Source organism: Colletes latitarsis, chromosome 10 (genome assembly GCF_051014445.1).
Source record: "Colletes latitarsis isolate SP2378_abdomen chromosome 10, iyColLati1, whole genome shotgun sequence".
NCBI classification, from domain to species: Eukaryota; Metazoa; Arthropoda; class Insecta; order Hymenoptera; family Colletidae; genus Colletes; species Colletes latitarsis.
In genome coordinates this window covers 2752215-2771978 of record NC_135143.1, presented here as the reverse complement: position 1 = coordinate 2771978, position 19764 = coordinate 2752215, and the positions used below count along the sequence as shown (strand labels likewise).

Below are 19764 nucleotides of genomic sequence, written 5' to 3'. Positions count from 1 at the left end.
GAATGATTTAAAAACACAAAATAATAAATATATAAGGCTTATACATATTTAAAGTGTGTTAGATAAAATTCGCCTGTTCGCATTGTTTTACGGTGACCAAGATGAGAATGCCCTCGTTTTTTTCCTGAATGAATCGATACTGTTGAATCGATGTTCAATTCTTTCACAACAAAAAGTTTTCACGAAGGTAAGTACATCCTGTCATTGTTTTCTTCCACAGTACTTGAGGAGGACGATAACAGTTCCAGTCAGCACAGAAACTTTCAGTTAAGAGGGTATACCCATTTGGGGACGTCGATTTTAGACTTATTCTTAAATTAGATTCTTAAAGTAACGAATTACTATACTAATAAACTATACTATACTGTATCTATAATTAGAGAGCAAAGATTTGTTAATTTTTTCCATTTTTTAAGGCAACATGGTATAATTTTGGTGCAATAATTTTTATTATTACTCAAGTTATTCCATGTCTCCAGCAGTTTGTTGTTTCGAATGGCTAAATTATGAAATATATTTAACGAACAGAAAAACATTCTGGAGGACTGTAATTGCAACTGGACTGGAAGTGTATTATCAGTTAAACAGTTATCGCCGATTCCACGACTCAAAGTTTACGCAAGATTGCTATATTATCTCCTCAATAACAACTAACACGTAAATGCCCAAATACTACTGTAAAAGTATTGCAAATGAATAATGTTAAAAAGCTGATGCTTCTAACGATGAGGTCTGGATAGAGGGATCGGAGTTTATCTGGAAAGTGATTGGGACTCGATTGATTTTCTTTTTGTCGACCATTACTGGCCGACCGTTTATTATAAAAATAAAAAATAAAATAAACTACTCGGAAATCAGATCAATAATAATTAACAGAAGAAAACAGGAATCTTTGCTTGTTTACTTTGGGCGATTTATTTAGCAAATAGAAAATATAACACCTATTTACCAACGCGATACTTTATTAACAAATATATACAGAGTATTCGATAACTGATGGTACAAGCGAAAAGGGGCTGATTTTACATAAAAAAATAAGTCTAAAATATAGAATAATTATTTTTCATGTGAGGCTTTGTTATCGAGAAAGTCGACTTTGAAATTTCGCCGGGTATGCGTGCACTTGATCATGTCTTGTTATAACATATCTCGCTGTAGATCATTGTCTTGATTGATAAGTGTTAGAAGTATTGTAAAACGATTTATAAATCAATCAGATTTTGATAGTGCGAATCGAAGCGGTCGTCCTCCCAAGTTATCTATTTGAGAAAAACGTAAAATTGTAAACGAAATGAAGAATAATCTTAAATTAAACTCCTCAGAATTCAGAATGATTTTAAATAAAGAGTGTCAAAAAGAAGTAAGTTCGAAAACTATGCGGAGGGTATTAAAAACTGTCAGAAAAATATCGAAAGACGAGGGTTGAATTCGCCAATGAATTTATAACGAAGGATTCTACATTTTGGAGAAACATATTGTTTTCAGATGAAAGCAAATTTAATATATTTAAATCAGATGGTAGAATATTTGTTTGAAGAAAGCCAAATATTGAACTGGATCTACGAAATTTATGTATGTGGGGTTCTATGGCAGCATCTGGGATTGACGAATTAATTTTTATAGATAATATTATGGATAAATACGCGTATTTAAATATATTAAAACAAAATTTATTCAAAAGTACAGAAAAATTAAACCTTTCGCAGAATTTCTATTTCCAACAAGATCGCGATCCAAAGCACACTGTTTACATCGTACACCATTAAATCATTTATAATATTTCTCATTCCCTAAATACACCACCCCAGAGTCTAGACATGAATCCTATCGAACATGTCTGGAACGAATTAGAAAGAAGGATTATAAAACATCATATAACAAACAAAGCAGACTCGAAGAATGAAATAAAATCGAGCTGGATTTTACAAAAAAATTAGTTGATTCTATGCTCAAACGATTAAAGGAAGTCCTTAAAAGTAAAGGAGGGCCAACTAAATATTAACATTTAATTCCAAGTCATTTTTAAATGTTTTTATTCGAGTGTGCCAATACCTTCACCCATAAAATGTTCAATAAATACATTTTTGTTATTGTATACAGGGTGTTCGGCCACCCTTAGGAAAAATTTTAATGGAGGATTCCAGAGGCCAAAATAAGACGAAAATCAAGAATAACAATTTCTTGATGGAGGCTTCGTTAAAAAGTTGTTAACGTTTAACTTTCCGCCTATATTGAAATTTTTTCTCGAAAATGCGTAGGATTTCGGGGGTATGTGTAATGACCAAAAATAATTGTAATTGACCCTCGCAACAGAAAATAATTTTTCCCGAACGATTTGAAATTTTTGAATTCAATTGTTAATAACTTTTTAACGAAGCCTCCATCAACAAATTGGTATTTTTGATTTTCGTCTCATTTTTGTCCCCATTACTTTTTTCCCAAGGGTGGCCGAACACCCTGTATACATATACATATTATTGCTTCTGTTATGTAATAAACTAAAATAGATAATAAATGAATATGTCAAAAAGTTTTTCCTTCAAATTAATTTGCTTAGTAGCTATTAGCATTTGTACCATTTAACCATGCTGTGCCAATATTTATGTCCAGCACTGTCTGTGATACGTCGAGCTTCTCTGCACTCTCACGTATTGTACTATGTCAATGTGAATCGATTAATGCTTTGATATGGTAGTTATCTTTCATATGAGTGATTCATTATAGATAAACGTATGATTAAAAATATTGTTAGTATTATTTATATAACGGTTACTAAGCGAATTTGTTCAGTATTATCGTTACTATGCAGAGAAGTATATGTATACCTTGTACACTGTGTTTTAACAATAAGTGGAAAGCGCAAACGAAGTTGCAAATGTTGTAATCTAACGAATAATACGATTATATACATTAACAATAATTTGACAAAAATGGCAGCGTCTCAGAGTGCGATTGGGGAGAATACGGACACTTCGTTACGATGGGAACTTGTAACGTCTGCGTTCAAATGTCGGATCCAGACGGGCGTCATTTATAACACAACATACATTGAACCGATAAAATTCATGCAGGATGCAGAGCACATAGTGCTCGCTCAGGTTGAAGATGCTATAACAGAGCACTCATCGGTGAAGGTGAACATCATGTTTGTCGCGATATTCAAATTGGAAGAGAACGAACAAAAAATGTATTTCAATACGACTAATTGTGATCTCTACGTGGAATCGAATCTGTCCAACTGGTATAAAGAACACGTGATGGATCGAATTTTAGCAAAAATGGAGGAATTCCAGTGTGAAGGCAGTGGTTGGAAGTTACACGCGATATCGCATATGTCAATAAATATAAACAAATACAATCCTCTGCGGGTCGGTTGTTGTGTTGAAGTACCAAAGATAATCCGTCTTAAGAAGGCTGTAGTAAATGTAAAGTCGGATAGAAACGATTGTTTCTTTCGTTCGGTGATAGCAGGCCTCTACCCTCCGACGGGCAATGTATCCAAACCGTCGTCCTACCCCGACTACAAAGATGTATTAAAAACAAAGGATTTCGAGATTTCTATTACGTTGAAGCAGATAGAAAAATTCGAAAAGGACAACGATATATCTGTCAACGTGTACGGATGGAAAGAGGAGAAGTGCGTGGTATTGCGATTAACGCCTACAGTGCGAAAAAACCACGTGCGTTTGTTAATGTTGCAAGATCAGAAAACACCGCCGAATAATCATTTCGTGTGTATAAAAAACCTTTCTCGACTCATTTCGTCGCAAGCCAGCAAGAACCAGCACAGGATATACATTTGCGACAGGTGATTACGTGATAGTAAACAAAATTTTTAATCGCAAGATTAATGAGACTCTTTAAGTCGATTAAGTATTAGGTTGTCCCATAAGCTCGACTCGTTCGTCATTCTAGAATTTTTAACTTATAAAAATTGTCTGTTCCTTAGCCAAAAGAAAAATATACGAGTACTGGCGTTTGTGTTTTTTGGTGCTTAATGAAAAAAAAAAATTTATTTATGGCGCTGTACATAGCGCATCATCTATGCTTTAAGTATGAAAACTTTTTCATCAGACATGGTTTGCAATGTTGGCACAGTGACAAAGTTCTTGCCTCAGACGCGTTAGGGTATACGCAAGTCTAATTCCCTTGACTTTTGCAAATTTTTGTTCTCTTTTTCTTTAGTTTTTACGATTATTGCAATGTTTATTAGTACGAAAGAAATTGCTATTTATAAGTGAAATAAGTAGTAAACACTCAATATATTTAATGAAGGAAAATAAAATAATAATCATTGTTCCGTTTTGTCAATTTGGATTTTACGTTTTTTGTTTTGTCACATGCTGCGCATGCGCTACACATGCATTTGTTTATTCTAATTTGAAAGTTATTTCATTCGTATATATTGCATAAGTAACAATCGTGGAAAACTAAAAAATAGGAGCAAAAAAATTTGCAAGAAACGAAGGAATCGACCCGTAGTTTTCACGCGCTTGAAACAAGCAAATTACCACCGTGTCAACCGTATCTATTACAAAATTTGTAGGGGAAACTGAGATTAAAAGTTTCGGAGGTAGGTTGTTCCGACGGTTATATCATTAAGATGAAAAAAGATAGTGTTGTGCTTTAAATTATTTTGAAAACATAAACTGATCACGCCACGCTGTCAAACATTTTATAGTTTATAGTTAGAATTATGTAGTTTTAGACAAGAGGTAGGTAAATATTTTGCAGTCATTATTTTTTTGTCGTATTCAATTATTTAATGTCAATATCATTTATTGTTCTGCCGTTATAAATCAAATAACATTTAAGGACATGTTGTAATAGCATTTATTAGAATATTTGAAAATATAAACAAAATAGTTGTAAATATTGCCACATATATCAATTGAGGCTAGTAGTTCCGATGACTCGGGGTATGTTGTTACTATAACAACTTACTCCAAATGTATATTTTACAAATGTAAAAATAATTCCTGTTGCGTTTTAGCATGCGACATATACAGTTGTGGACAGAATTAAGTGGGCAGGTAAAGGAAATAAGTAAAAATTAAATTTAACCAAAGTAGTATAACTATTATGGAATTAAGTTTTATATATTATGTATCTTTATGGCACATAGATTATTTAACGTATAATTGAAATTAATATTTACATTTGCGTTGAAATAATGTATATTTAACGAAAATGTTGGTCAATTGCCAAGGGACAAAAATAAGTGGACAGGTAATAAAATATACAAAAATATAAAATCAATATTTAGTATGACCACTCTTTACTACAATAATTGCTTTTAAATATCGTAGAATGCTATTTATCAGATTTTCAATATAATTTTTATCAATATTTTTAAACGCTAATTGTAACTGTTTTTGATAAGATTCAAATCCGAACTTTGTGCCGGCCATTCCAATAATTTAATATTGGAATCCTCAAAAATTTTTTTGTTTTTCTTTTAGCAGTGTGCCTCGGGTCATCATCTTATTGCAAAATAATTTCTTCTTCGAGTCCCATTTTCATTTATTATTTCAATATATCTATTTGCATTCATTATTCCGTGAAACTGTGTCAAATCGCCAACTCCATTCCACGAAAAACACCCCCCGCAACATTAGTGACCCTCCACCCTTAACAGTTGACGTAATAATACAAAACAGCTTTTTATATGCTTCGTTTCTATTTCTTTATACATGATGCTTCTTTTTTAATTGCTGCAGTTTAAATTTGTTTTCATCGCTCCATATTATTCCTCTTTAGAATGATACTGGTATATTTGTATATTTTTTAGCAAAAGTTAAACGTTTCCTTTTGATAATGTTATTAATGTGCAACTTATGTTTGCGTTTGTAGTATTTTAACCTCGTATCCTGCAACCTCTGTTGTACTATTTTCAATGGCGCACTTAATTTTAACATTTCAATTTTTCGCGTTGTGATTCTTAGAGTTAGTCGACATTTACGAGTAATTTGACGATCTTTTCTCACAGTGGTGCTACAACGTTTACGTTCGCGGCCTTTTAAATTTTCAACGGTACCATGTAGCAAATATTTTCTATAAACTTTTTCGACCACATTTTTAGAAAAACTGTACTTTTATTGCTACTATACAGTGACTTAATTTATTTCGACAGTTCGCTATAATGGAATTACGAATTTGATTTGAAAATTCTATTCTTACTGACATTCTGCTGTCTCCTTACAAATAATCTGTTTTATGCAAAGCTTACGCATCAACCAAAGAGTTCATTTGAGACTACTGCGTGAGAGTGAAAAGAATACTTTGCGCTTGTTTATATTTTTCGCGTTGTAATAACATCTTGAACGAGAGCACACTTATGTTTGTACCATGACATTCAACCAACATTTATCTTATCTTATCTCTTGAAATATTTCTTTAATGACAAATAGCGCATAGAAGTCCTTCACATAGACATAATTCTGGAGTTCAATGTTAAGCCGCGTTCCCATTGACAAGGAACCTTCGCGAACGGTCCGGCTTCGATTTTGATGAAACTTCGTACACTTATAAAACAGCCAAAAATAATCGATACGTATTTTTTTTAGCTGCGGTAACTCGAGTTTAAGGGGTGAAACCACCCCTTGAAGTTTTGGCTCGAAACGGCTACCTCGAAAACGGAAAGACATACGAAAAAATTGTTAATGGGCGAGGCTAATGGTTTCTTATGTGCAATAACATGGTGTTAAAAAATTTAACAAAATACAATTTGTTTATAACAAAAAACATTTATTAACTTAATTTTTCATTTTATTGAAATTTTCACAATGACAAAAAATGACGAGCATTTCATTTCAAATCCATTGGTATGTAACATTTTAGAATTGCCTCTTATAGTTTTGCAGATTTTTATGATTTACATCTTGCGCGTACATCCACTATGGTAGTAGCCGTTCTAACTTTGATTTTAATGAAACACTGTAGGCTTGCACTAAATTATACAGTAACAAGTAACAATAACAGTAACAAGTTTCTTAACAGCAATGAAAAGATTAATTGTTTTTATTACCCACCTATGACATCGTGACAAAGGTGAAGCGATTTATAAATTATAAATACATACAGTGTGTATAGCAATTACTCTATGTAGTTTCGACAATAGTGGTACTCGCCGAAAGAATGTTTGAAACATAAAGATTTCTTACACGATGCACATTTAATTATTGCCATGTTACCACAAATATGGCATCTTGGTTCATTTTCAATAGAATAGCAGTACTCAACAAGATTCTGGAATGCATTTGGTTCTTCATCTATACAGGGCATTCGGCCAACCCTGCGAAAAATTTTAATGGGAGATTTTAGAGGCCAAAATAAGACGGAAATCAAGAATACTAATTTGTTGATGGAGGCTTCGTTAAAAAGTTATTAATGTTTAAAGCTTCGCCTGTACTGAATTTTTTTTTTGAAAGTGGGTAGGATTTCGCGAATAGGTCTATTCACCAAAAATTATCGTAATTGATCCCCGCAACCGAAAATAATTTTTCCAGAACTATTTGAAATTTTTTAATTTTGTCGAAAAATTTCACACGTTCTCGAATTTTTTTCTCCAAAGTGGGTAGGAATTTGAGGGTATGTCTATTCACCAAAAATAATTGTAATTGACCTATGCAACCGAAAATAATTTTTCCAGAACGTTTGGAAATCTTTTTTTTTCGCTGAAAAATTTAGGCACCTTCCCCTAGTCGATTTTTCTTAAAAATTGGTTTTTAATTTTTAATAAGTTTGTTTGACAGCCTACAGAAAAATTGTCTAATACTTTTCTGTAGGTGCCCATGGGCTCTGCTTCAGAAAAAGATTTCAGTGAGATACCTTTACTATTGTAGGAGTTACGGCCGTTTAAAAATTGGGCCAGTTTTATGGGGTTTTTCACATTTTACGGGATCAAGGAGCAAGTTTGCCAATATTTTTAGAATTTCTACATATTCTCTACTAAAATATGCGTTGATTGCTTTTTTAAACATTAAAATCCTCCAATCCGTTCAGAAGTTATGACGTTTTAAAGATATGCATGAAATTTCAGGGAAGCATTTCTGGGCCTCACATTAGATTTTCGGTAAAGAATTTTTTTTCTGAAAGTGCGTAGGATTTCGGGGTATGTCTATTCACCAAAAATGCTTGTAATTGATCCCTGTAACTACATATAATTTTTTTAGTATGATTTGAAATTTTTTAATTCAATTTTGTTAACTTTTTAACGAAGCCTCCATCAACAAATTAGTATTCTTGATTTCCGTCTTATTTTGGCCTCTAAAATCTCCTATTAAAATTTTTCGCAGGGTTGGCCGAATGCCCTGTATAGATGAAGAACCAAATGCATTCCAGAATCCTGTTGAGTACTGCTATTCTATTGAAAATGAACCAAGATGCCATATTTGTGGTAACATGGCAATAATTAAATGTGCATCGTGTAAGAAATCTTTATGTTTCAAACATTCTTTCGGCGAGTACCACTATTGTCGAAACTACATAGAGTAATTGCTATACACACTGTATGTATTTATAATTTATAAATCGCTTCACCTTTGTCACGATGTCATAGGTGGGTAATAAAAACAATTAATCTTTTCATTGCTGTTAAGAAACTTGTTACTGTTATTGTTACTTGTTACTGTATAATTTAGTGCAAGCCTACAGTGTTTCATTAAAATCAAAGTTAGAACGGCTACTACCATAGTGGATGTACGCGCAAGATGTAAATCATAAAAATCTGCAAAACTATAAGAGGCAATTCTAAAATGTTACATACCAATGGATTTGAAATGAAATGCTCGTCATTTTTTGTCATTGTGAAAATTTCAATAAAATGAAAAATTAAGTTAATAAATGTTTTTTGTTATAAACAAATTGTATTTTGTTAAATTTTTTAACACCATGTTATTGCACATAAGAAACCATTAGCCTCGCCCATTAACAATTTTTTCGTATGTCTTTCCGTTTTCGAGGTAGCCGTTTCGAGCCAAAACTTCAAGGGGTGGTTTCACCCCTTAAACTCGAGTTACCGCAGCTAAAAAAAATACGTATCGATTATTTTTGGCTGTTTTATAAGTGTACGAAGTTTCATCAAAATCGAAGCCGGACCGTTCGCGAAGTTTCCTTATGAGTCGGCTTTTGCCGAAAATTGCGTCTCCACTGCGTCGGCATTTGTCATCTAGCATGGCCGATCGGCACCCTAAGTACTTCTCGGCAAAGCCAAACACTCTAAAGACCTCGGATAGCATGGCTTGAAAAGCCGAACGGCATGCTGATTAATCGATCGGCACGATGTCGGTAACCATCAAAAGAGATCGTGCCAAGACCGGCAATTAACTTTTGTTGCAGCTGTATTCCCAAAATACAAACAAAAAAATGCAGAGTGCATCAGTCAAGTAGTCTGTTGAGTCCTCAACGTACAGAGATTCATGTCAATTTCGTTCCAAAACCATCATCGAGATACAAAGATACAATTTTATTACAAAAATTAAGGTGATCTTAATTTTTTATTGAATAAAAAGATTTTTTCCAATTTTTTCGTTTACCATTCGTTGTCACATAATTACTGAGTAACTTTTATTGGAAAATTTTTTTGTCAGTTTATCGAGAATGCTTGAAAAAATCGAATTAATCACAGGAGTACATAGAATATAAGGTTAAAGAATAAAAAATTAACACTTATTTGAATTTTTTCATTAAATAAATTTCTTAAACCAATTATATATTATATTATGCCTACATCTGAATCAGTATCAGTATTCGTATCTGATTGGAGACGCGATTCATCTATTATTATACAGGGTGAGGCATACGAACTAGTCCCCATGATTTTCCAGCCCCTTTCGATGATCTGACAAAAAAAATGTTTCCTATTGAATTTAATCAGTATCTAACCGACAAGAAATTGCAGTTGCTTAAATTCAAAAACAAATTAATTTCTGACCTGACCAAATTAAGCCCTGATTATAGTCCAAGGACCTTAGCTATTCGTATTTCTGTCAATTCCCTTGTTTCGGAAGCTGAAACATGTAAACATTGACACCCATTCGAGTTTTCGACCTCGCTATATCGTAGCCCGGACTAGTATGTACAGGGTGTTCGGCTAACCTTGAGAAAAATTTTAAAGGGAAATTTTAGAGGCCAAAATAAGATGAAAATCAAGAATATCAATTTCTTGACTGAAGCTTCGTTAAAAAGTTATTAAAAAATTAAATTAGAAATTTCAAATCGTTCTAAGAAAATTATTTTCAGTTACAGGAGTCGATTACAATCATTTTTGGTCATTACATATACCCCCGAAATTCTACGCATATTCAAGAAAAAAATTCCTTACCGAAAATCTAATGTGAAGCCAGAAATGCTTCCCTGTAATTTCATGCGTGTCTTTAAAACGTCATAACTCCTGAACGGAATGAACGATTTTAATTTTCCAAAATGCTAACTACGCGTATTGCAGTGAAGAATATATGAAAATTCAAAAAATATTCGAAAAGTTATTCCTTAACTCCGCAAAATGAGAAAAACCTCATAAAAATGGTCCAATTTTCAAATGTTCATAACTCCTACAATAGTGAATATATTTCATTGAAATTTTTTTCTGAAGTAGAGCCCATGGGTATCTACAAAAAAAAGTATTAGACAACTTTTTTGTAAGGAGTCAAACAAAATTATTAAAAATCAAAACGAATTTTTAAGAAAAATCAACAAGGGTAGGTGCCTAAATTTTTCGGCGAAATTGAAAAGTTTCAAATCGTTCTGAAAAAATTATTTTCGGTTGCAGGGGTTAATTACAATCATTTTTGGTGAATAGACATACCCTCGAAATCTTGCGCATTTTCGAGAAAAAAATTCAATACGAGCGAAACTTTAAATGTTAATAACTTTTTAACAAAGCCTCCATCAACAAATTGGTATTCTTGATTTTCGACTCATTTTAACCTCTAGAATCTCCCATTAAAATTTCATTCAGAGGTGGCCGAACATCCTGTATATGGGAGTTCGGGACTAAACTAATAACTCTTAAACTATTCAATTTTCGACCTAAAGCCTCTAATACTTTTTTTAAGAGGATATAAAGATGCATCGATTTATGGAAAAAAAATACAATTTTACTAAAAAAATTAAAGTGATCTTAATTTTTTATTGTATAAAAAAATTGTTATAATGAGAAAAATCAGCATCGTTTACGAAAGAGATTTTGCGTTAAATATACATTATTTCAACGCAAATGTAAATATTAATTTCAAATATTCGCTAAATAATCTATGTACCATTAAGATATATAATGTACAGGGTGAGGCACTTAAAACTTGGCCATCTGAATAACTTGGCTGCTATTGGTGCTAGGAAAAAATGTATCAGGCCAAAATTATTTGGTATCGAGGGGCTGATCATCCGATGTTACTAGTTTTTTGATACGTGAAGGCATCAAGGATATATGAAGGTCATCTCTGTTTTTTAAATGGAACGGTATGTTTTTTTGCTTACATTCTGATAGAGTATTGTAGGAGTGAAGGATATAATGAATGATGTCCAGTTTAATTTGAATCGCGTGTGAGAGTGGGGGGGTTTGTGAGCGAGACATGAGTTGCGTGGTTTTAAGACGAAGGAGCGATTAGTGTTTTTGTCATCATTAATGTTTGCGGCGTGTTCTGAAGCGTTGCTTGACGGATAATACGGCATGTTGAATTTCAGTTGTGTTTATCGCGGCACAAACTCTTATACGCTTTTTTATATCTTCTTTGGTTGTTGGTATTTCATTACACACTTGCTGCTTCAATCTTTCCCACAAATAGAAGTCCAGAAGTGTTAAATCTGGAGAACGTGCTGGTCATTTATGATTTCCAGCACGACCAATCTAACGATCTTCGAATATCACGTTGAGGAATTGAATAATTAACCGTGCAGAATGAGCAAGGCATCCATCTTGTTGGAACCACATAGTTTACCGTGTGTGAAGCGGAATATTTTCCAACAGATGTGGCAAAATTTCCGTTAAAATGTGTTTATATCTCGAAGTGTTTAATGTGCCATCGATAAAATAAGGACCAATTATTTAACTGTTAAGAAGTCCGCACCAAACGTTTACAGATCAAGGTCTTTGTTTATCCACTTCTCGCAGTCACCGAGGATTTTTTATTGACCAATAATGCATATTATGACGATTGACTTGGCCACAGTTTGTAAATGTGGCTTCATCCGTAAAGACAAAACTTTAGTAAAAAACTGCTCATCACTTTGTAATTTCTGTAGATTCCATTCACAAAAATTTGCACGGTTTGAAAAGCGTGGAATTTATTTAATTGTAATATCCGCAAACACTTTGTTGACTGATGCCACTTTCATGTGCTACTTGCCTTGTATTAGCATAGGGATTTTATGTTGTAGCTGCTAAAATATCCACTGTATTTCGCTCATCAGTTGCTGTCTTGGATCTTCTTCGTATTTTGTTATCTACACGTCCAGTTTCTTGAAAAGTTTTTAATAACATTCATAAATATAGATCAGAACGGAATGCATCTCTTACAATTTGGCGACATTCCCCATAAACAAAAATCATATCTACTTTCTCCGCTATTGAATAACGTATTTTGGAATCATACACAGATACACTCAGATTAAGTGTATAACGTAATTGAATGTTTTTTTTTCCATTCAACGACCCCCCATAACAAGAGATTACGAGACAAAGATGAAGTAATATCAACAACCAGACACGGCAAGGAAGTGTTCGACCATTTCCTCAAAGTAAATTATTTTCCACCACAGTTGGCTTAACCCAGACCAGGAATGACCCTCCCAATAGGTCATTGTATTCGTCTTGAAATACTCTATCAGAATGTAAGTAAAAAAACCTACCGTTCCATTTAAAAATGTTCAGGGGGTTATTATGATGTAATGGAAGCAGGTTCTTCTTTAATAAAAAAGACACAGGTTTTTGAAAAAGAACTTATATATGTATGTATATATTTGATTATATACAGGGTGAGTTACCTAATATTTGCATGTCAAATATCTTTGTTGTTTTTAAAGATACGTCAAATGTCTTGAGGACAAAATTAAATGGTACAATGGGGCTCACATGATGCCAAAAATATTTTTGTTTCTATGTTATTTTTTTTAAAGAAATGAAGGTCACCTTCATTTTTTTAAAATAGAATCACCCTTTTTGAAACATCTACAATAATAGTCCCTTTGATTAGGAATTGAGTAACTATAATTATTCAAGGTCATTCAAAGTCACGGTCAGAGAAATTAGTGTAAGATGTAAAATGTGAAGGCAGAATACCTGTATTTCGCAAATGTTCAAAATGATGGCCATTTACATCGACACATTGCTGTAAACGGGCTCTGAAGGAATGTTGAAATTTGACAAGTACATCCGAGGTGATATTCGCACATGCTGTGATGATCCACTGATGCATATCTTCAACTGTTGTTGGAGCATTCACGTATGCGGTCCCTTTTAGCAGACCCAATAAAAAGAAACCCAGCGGATTTAAGTCAGTTGATGTGATTTTCAAAATTGAATTAATTTTTGTCAATGGGGAGTACATCAAAATTGTTCATTTTTTTCTAATGTCTTGTTTACGAACGAAGCAACATTTAGTAATCATGGCTCAATTAATCTACGGGACGCCCATTATTGGTCTGTTGACAATCCATTCTGGCTTCGAGAAGTTGATCACCAAAGACAATGGAGCGTATGGTGTGGTATTTTGAACGATAAAGTAATCGGACCATACTTCATTACTGGAACGATGACAGGGCAAAAATATTCTCAATTTTTGCAAGAAGATCTGCCAATTTTGTTGGAAGATGTTCCTCTACAAAACCGTTACGATATGTGGTACCAACATGATGGCTGTCCGGTCCATTATGCACGAGTAGCAAGAGAAACATTGGATTCTAGGCTTCCAAACCGATGCGATGAATTGGACGAGGTGGTACTGTTTCATGGCCAACACGTTCGCCTGACTTAAATCCACTGGATTTCTTTTTGTTGGGTCTGCTAAAAGGGACCGCATACGCAAATGCTCCAACAACAGTTGAAGATATTCATCAGCGGATCATCACAGCATGTGCGAATATCACCTCGGATGTACTTATCAGAGTTCAACATTCCTTCAGGGCCTGTTTATAGCAATGTATCGATGTAAATGGCCATTATTTTGAACATTTGTGAAATACAGGTATTCTGCTTTCATATTTTAAATCTTATACATTTTCTCCAACCGTTACCTTGAATGACCTTGAATGATTATTGTTCGCGCTCGAATATGCTTGGTCGGGATTGAAATTGATGTAGTTGTGATTTTTTAAAACGATTATTTTATAACGATAGCAAGTGGACTGTATAATGGATTTAATAGCGCAATTGTACTATAGGAAGAATTGTTTCTCCCGTTCTCCAATATGCGTTCAAAATGACTAACTCTTTACAACCTACGATTTGTTGTGTGACTTTTGTGCCCGGAGACCGTTTCCTTCTCAGCTTAGATCCCCTCCAAGAGGTACACTCGGGGGTGGTTTACAGATTCCTCTGTGGAATCATGACTCGATTGATTGGCCATCGACTTGGGAGAAGAGGACTCCTCCTTCACCTCGGTGGTGGAGGAAAGTTCCAGGACACGCTGGCGAGAGTGGCCGAGGTTTCCTCCCCAAGTCGAAGGCCGCGTTAATTTACCGAGGAAGAAACGGAACTCCAAATTACCAACGCGACAAGAGGCCGCGTCTCTTTTGCAGCTGTTTTATGGTTATATTGTTTCGCGTGTCGGCGATGGCCGCTGTCGTCGGTGCCTACATTTGGCCTCGACGACCGTACCACCCGCAGAACAATATAGCCCTTCGCTGGTCAACTCGAATGTAGCGTTTCTTTCATTTAACTCAATTCCTAATCAAAGGGACTATCATTGTAGGTGTTTCAAAACGGGTGATTCTATTTAAAAAAATGAAGGTGACCTTAATTTAAAAAAAAAATGACTGAAATGATTTGGGATCGTGTGAGTCCTATTGTACCATTCAATTTTGTCCTCAAGACATTTGACGTATCTTTAAAAACAACAAAGATATTTGAAGTGCAAATGTTAGGTGACTCACCCTGTATATTCGCGTGGAAAGAAAAATATCCCAGGACTTTACAATGTTCTGTCCGCACCGACTCTTCGCGTCGAACTGCCGAAAAACGGCAACCTTCAAGCAAGTTCAGATGCAACGGTCAACCTTTTTCAGGTACGCTTGACCTTCGACACACCAAGACGCTGCGACTTCGAAGCCTTGGAGTTTTTCCTGATTGCTTTATTGCGCCTGTAAGGTCGACATCCTAATAATTTGGAATAGGAAGTTTTTACTTCAACAAAAGAAACAGAGATGACCTTCATATCTTCTTGATGCCTCTACCTATGAAGAAACTAGTAATATCGGATGATCAGCTCCTCGATACCAAATAATTTTGGCCTGATACATTTTTTCCTATCACCAATAGCAGCCAAGTTATTCAGATGGCCGGTTTTAAGTGCCTTATCCAATGTTTGTATAACACTTAAGTGCGTAATAGTTATACTACTTTGATTAATTTAATTCATATCTATTTCTCCTAATTGTCTACTTAATTTTGTTCGCAACTGTAAATAGTATACGGAAAGAGGCACTATCTCCATCGAAATCATGCGTAAGGCAACTGAATCCGTGCTGCAAGAAGGATATAATGTAAAAACCATTTAATCCAAATCAATTGAAATTTTTGTATCGAATTATTCTCTTTTCTGTTATAGGTGTCTCCACTATTTCATTTCGGAAACAAAATTAGACACTCATATCAGAGACTGCAAGCTTATAAACAAGTGCGCAATCACTCTTCCTACCAAAAAGGATAAATGGTTAAAATTCAAAAATTACGCGCGTAAGGAACGCGTGCCGTTTGTCGTGTACGTAGATATAGAGTGTATGTTAGAGAACATAGAGCCCGAAGAAACGAAGAATCCTCAACAGTATCAGAGGCACAAGCCATTCAACGTAGGTTATTACGTGCACTGTTCTTACGATAAGTCTTTGTGCGTGTACAAATCGCATAGAGATATAAAATGCGTGACATGGTTTGCGAAGGAAATGTTTGATTTGGGACAAAAATTAGAAAAGAAATTTAACAATATAAAAGCTATGTCGTCGTTAACGCCGGAGCAGAGCAAGGATTTTTTGGAATCTACTAATTGCCACATATGTAAAAAACCATTTTCAGAAACTGATGAAAGAGTGCAGGATCATTGTCACTTGACAGGCGCGTACAGAGGGCCGGCGCACAAGGGTTGTAATCTGAATTATAAAAAAATGTTCTTCGTGCCTGTGGTGGCTCACAATATGTCCGGTTACGATTGTCATTTTCTTATAGAAGAATTTGCCAATGCGTTCAAGGGCCAGATGACGGTCCTGGCAATAACGAACGAGAAGTATAAATCATTCGAGAAGAAAGTTGATACGACGAAGAAAGAGTACAAGCCCGTAAGTTTTCGTTTCATCGACTCACTAAATTTTCTTAACTCGAGCTTGGACAACCTGTCCTCGTATCTCGAAAAGGACCATTTAACAATCTTACGAAACGAATTTAGGAATTTTTCAGATGATAAGTTCGATCTTCTCACACGTAAGGGTGTCTTCCCGTATGATTACGTGTCGTCTTATGAGAAACTGAGCGAGAAACATTTACCTTCTCGCGAACAGTTTAAAGATCGTTTGAACGACACAGACGTGTCGGAGGACGATTACGATCACGCGTTGAAAGTTTGGAAGGCGTTCAACGTCTCCAGTTTGGGCATGTACAGCGACCTGTACTTAAAAACGGATGTGCTGTTGTTAGTTGACGTGTTCGAGAATTTTCGAAACAATTGCATCCAAAATTACAAACTGGATCCCGCACATTATTACACGCTTCCGGGTTTCACGTGGGATGCTATGTTGAAGTACACGGATGTTGAACTCGAGTTGATCACCGATATCGATATGTTTTTGTTTGTCGAGAAAGGGATACGCGGGGGGTTGAGCCAGTGTTCTCATAGGCAAGCCGAAGCAAACAACAAATATCTTCCTGAGACGTACAAACGGTCGGAACCGTCTACGTACCTAATGTATTACGATATGAACAACATGTACGGTTCGGCCATGTCCGAACCGCTTCCGTATCGAGGTTTCCGATGGCTGAAAGAAGAGGAGCTCAAAAACTTTAACGTCAAGTCCATTTCCAAGGACGGTACTAAGGGATACTTGCTCGAGGTGGATTTGGTGTATCTGCTCGAGCTTCACGACAAACACGCAGATCTACCATTTTGTCCGTTGCGCGACAAGCCACCTGGCGGTGGCTTAAAGAACCTAAGTCATGCAAAGAAGCTGCTGGCAACGGTTTACGATAAAGAACGATATGTGATACATTATCGCTACCTGCAACAATGTTTGCAACACGGTTTGCGAATAAAACGAATCCATCGTGTATTGGAGTTCGAACAATCCCGTTGGCTCAGCAAGTACATCGAATTGAACACTCGGTTGCGAGTTTCCGCTACCAACAAGTTCCAACAGAATTTGTTTAAGTTAATGAACAACGCCATATACGGTAAAACTATAGAGAACGTGAGGAAATATGTGAACGTGAAACTGGTGACACGGTGGGATGGTCGTTACGGAGCTGAAGATTATATCTCGAGACCGAACTTTCACAGTGTCACCATTTTCTCGGAGAACTTCGTGGCTATAACGTTGAAGAAACTGAATGTCGTGTTAAACAAACCTATATACGTGGGCATGTGCGTGCTGGATATATCGAAAATGCAACTGTACAGTTTTCATTACGATTTCATGGCGAAAGAGCTCCCAGGAAAGTGCAAGATTTTGTACACTGACACCGATAGTTTAATCTACGAGCTCCAGTGCGAGGATGCTTACGATGTGATGAAAAATAATCTCCACTGGTTCGACACCAGCAATTACAAAAGGGACAATCAGTTCAATATGCCACTCGTTCACGAGAAAGAGATAGGGTTAATGAAAGATGAGAACGGGGGTAAGATAATGACTACGTTTGTAGGATTGAAGGCAAAGGTGTACAGTATTCGCGTAAACGGGGTTAACGAAGACATCAAGAAGATAAAAGGCATAAAGCGTAAAGTTGTTAAGACACATATAACGCATGAGGACTTTTTACGTTATGTCGATGACGATTCCGAGGCAAAATCGATTAAACAAAATACCATCAGGTCCAAAAGGCACTGCGTGTATTCGGTGAGCGAAAAAAAACAAGCTCTCAGCTCGTACGACGACAAACGATACATCGTGCCGAACTCGAAGAGTACGTTACCGTGGGGACACAAGGACATACCGGAAATTCAGCAAAATAATGATTCGTAAAATAAATCCCAGACATGATTCATAAGTTAAACATTTCTATTCCTCCCAACTTGGGGGATTCTTTTTAGAGCCCAGTGAACTGTGAACTGTGACACAAGTCTATCAATATGTATACGAAAAGCGTAAATTTACGCCTTCTAAATTTTTTTACTATAACACCTTTTACTGTTTTACCAACTGATTCTATATGGAATTTGACACTCTAACTAACATAGCAACCAGGTATCGGCAATTGTTTCAATATTTTTCAGTCAGTTGTCTTCATATTGTTGAGTTACTTGCTCTCGTACGTACGCTCTCGCATCGTGCACTGATTCGTGCAAACCTATTTCTTTACTGCATATGTAAGTGTTTATTTATTTAATTTTGTCTTTAATTTTTGATTTTATCCATAGTACACAAAATCCGACGAGAAAGTAGATACGAATGCAAAGAATGCGATGTCGGTTTATGCGTTGATCCATGTGTTAGAATATATCACACACAAACTGATTATTAAATTCTTTCTTTTATCTTGTTATTATCTTTATTTGTTCATTATTGTTTTATTATTTTTATGTTAAAATTGCCAAAATGAATTTGTTCCTTACCATCAATTTTCGATTTTTTTCCTTATATTTAATTACCACTTATCATTATTGAAGGAATAATTTATAATTTAAGTTAAGTAAATTAAAATAGCTTAAAAAGTTACTTAAAATGAATAAAAAATTGGCTTTTTTAATTTATTTGCATTTATTATTTTTTTAAACCGTAAGAATTGTCTCTTAAATCTCCGGGTACTTTTTTGGTCACCAGTCAGTGGACGACTAGTCGCAGCGACTGACATGTGACGATCGCGCCGTCTATATTGATGGATTCTTCCGAGAACGCACCGCAGTCAAAAGGTTAAGGGAGGTTCCGGTCTAGAACGCTTGAAAAATGTCACTCTTTAAGATTTTTTTTTAACAAACTAAACAAGATAACAATCTGTGGATCAGCCATCTTATTATGGATCCTTTAAAGATATAAAAAATTGTAAAATTTTTTATTTTATATAAATATTCAGAGTCAACAAGCCACGTTTCTTCAAGAAATTCTTTTTTAGTTGTGGGACTTCTAGCTCCTCGACTGTAAATCTAAAACAAAAAAGTTGTATATGTATATTCTTAAACTGCATGAAATTTCCGAAACAGTGAACATTTAAAAGTGGAAAAATAATTTTTTTTTATTGTTTTCTGCCACTATAAAGTTAACAATCATTCTTTTACCATTTTTGTTACAATTCTACACACTACTGTGAATTTCTGAGCTAAAGGTCATTGTATGGCAGGTCGTTGAATTCGTTTCTTTATCAACTATAATAACATGAAGTAAAATATGCATAGTGCTATTTAAAAA

At 35.0% G+C, this 19764-nt stretch overlaps 1 protein-coding gene across 1 annotated transcript; it reads left to right on the top strand.

Annotated features, from left to right (window-relative positions):
- Positions 1-2930: 2930 nt before the first annotated feature.
- Positions 2931-18384, top strand: LOC143347188 (uncharacterized). The gene is made up of 2 exons (XM_076776169.1): positions 2931-3808; positions 15765-18384. Exons 1-2 carry the CDS (start codon positions 2931-2933, stop codon positions 18382-18384), a joined length of 3498 nt encoding a protein of 1165 aa, XP_076632284.1.
- Positions 18385-19764: the final 1380 nt, after the last annotated feature.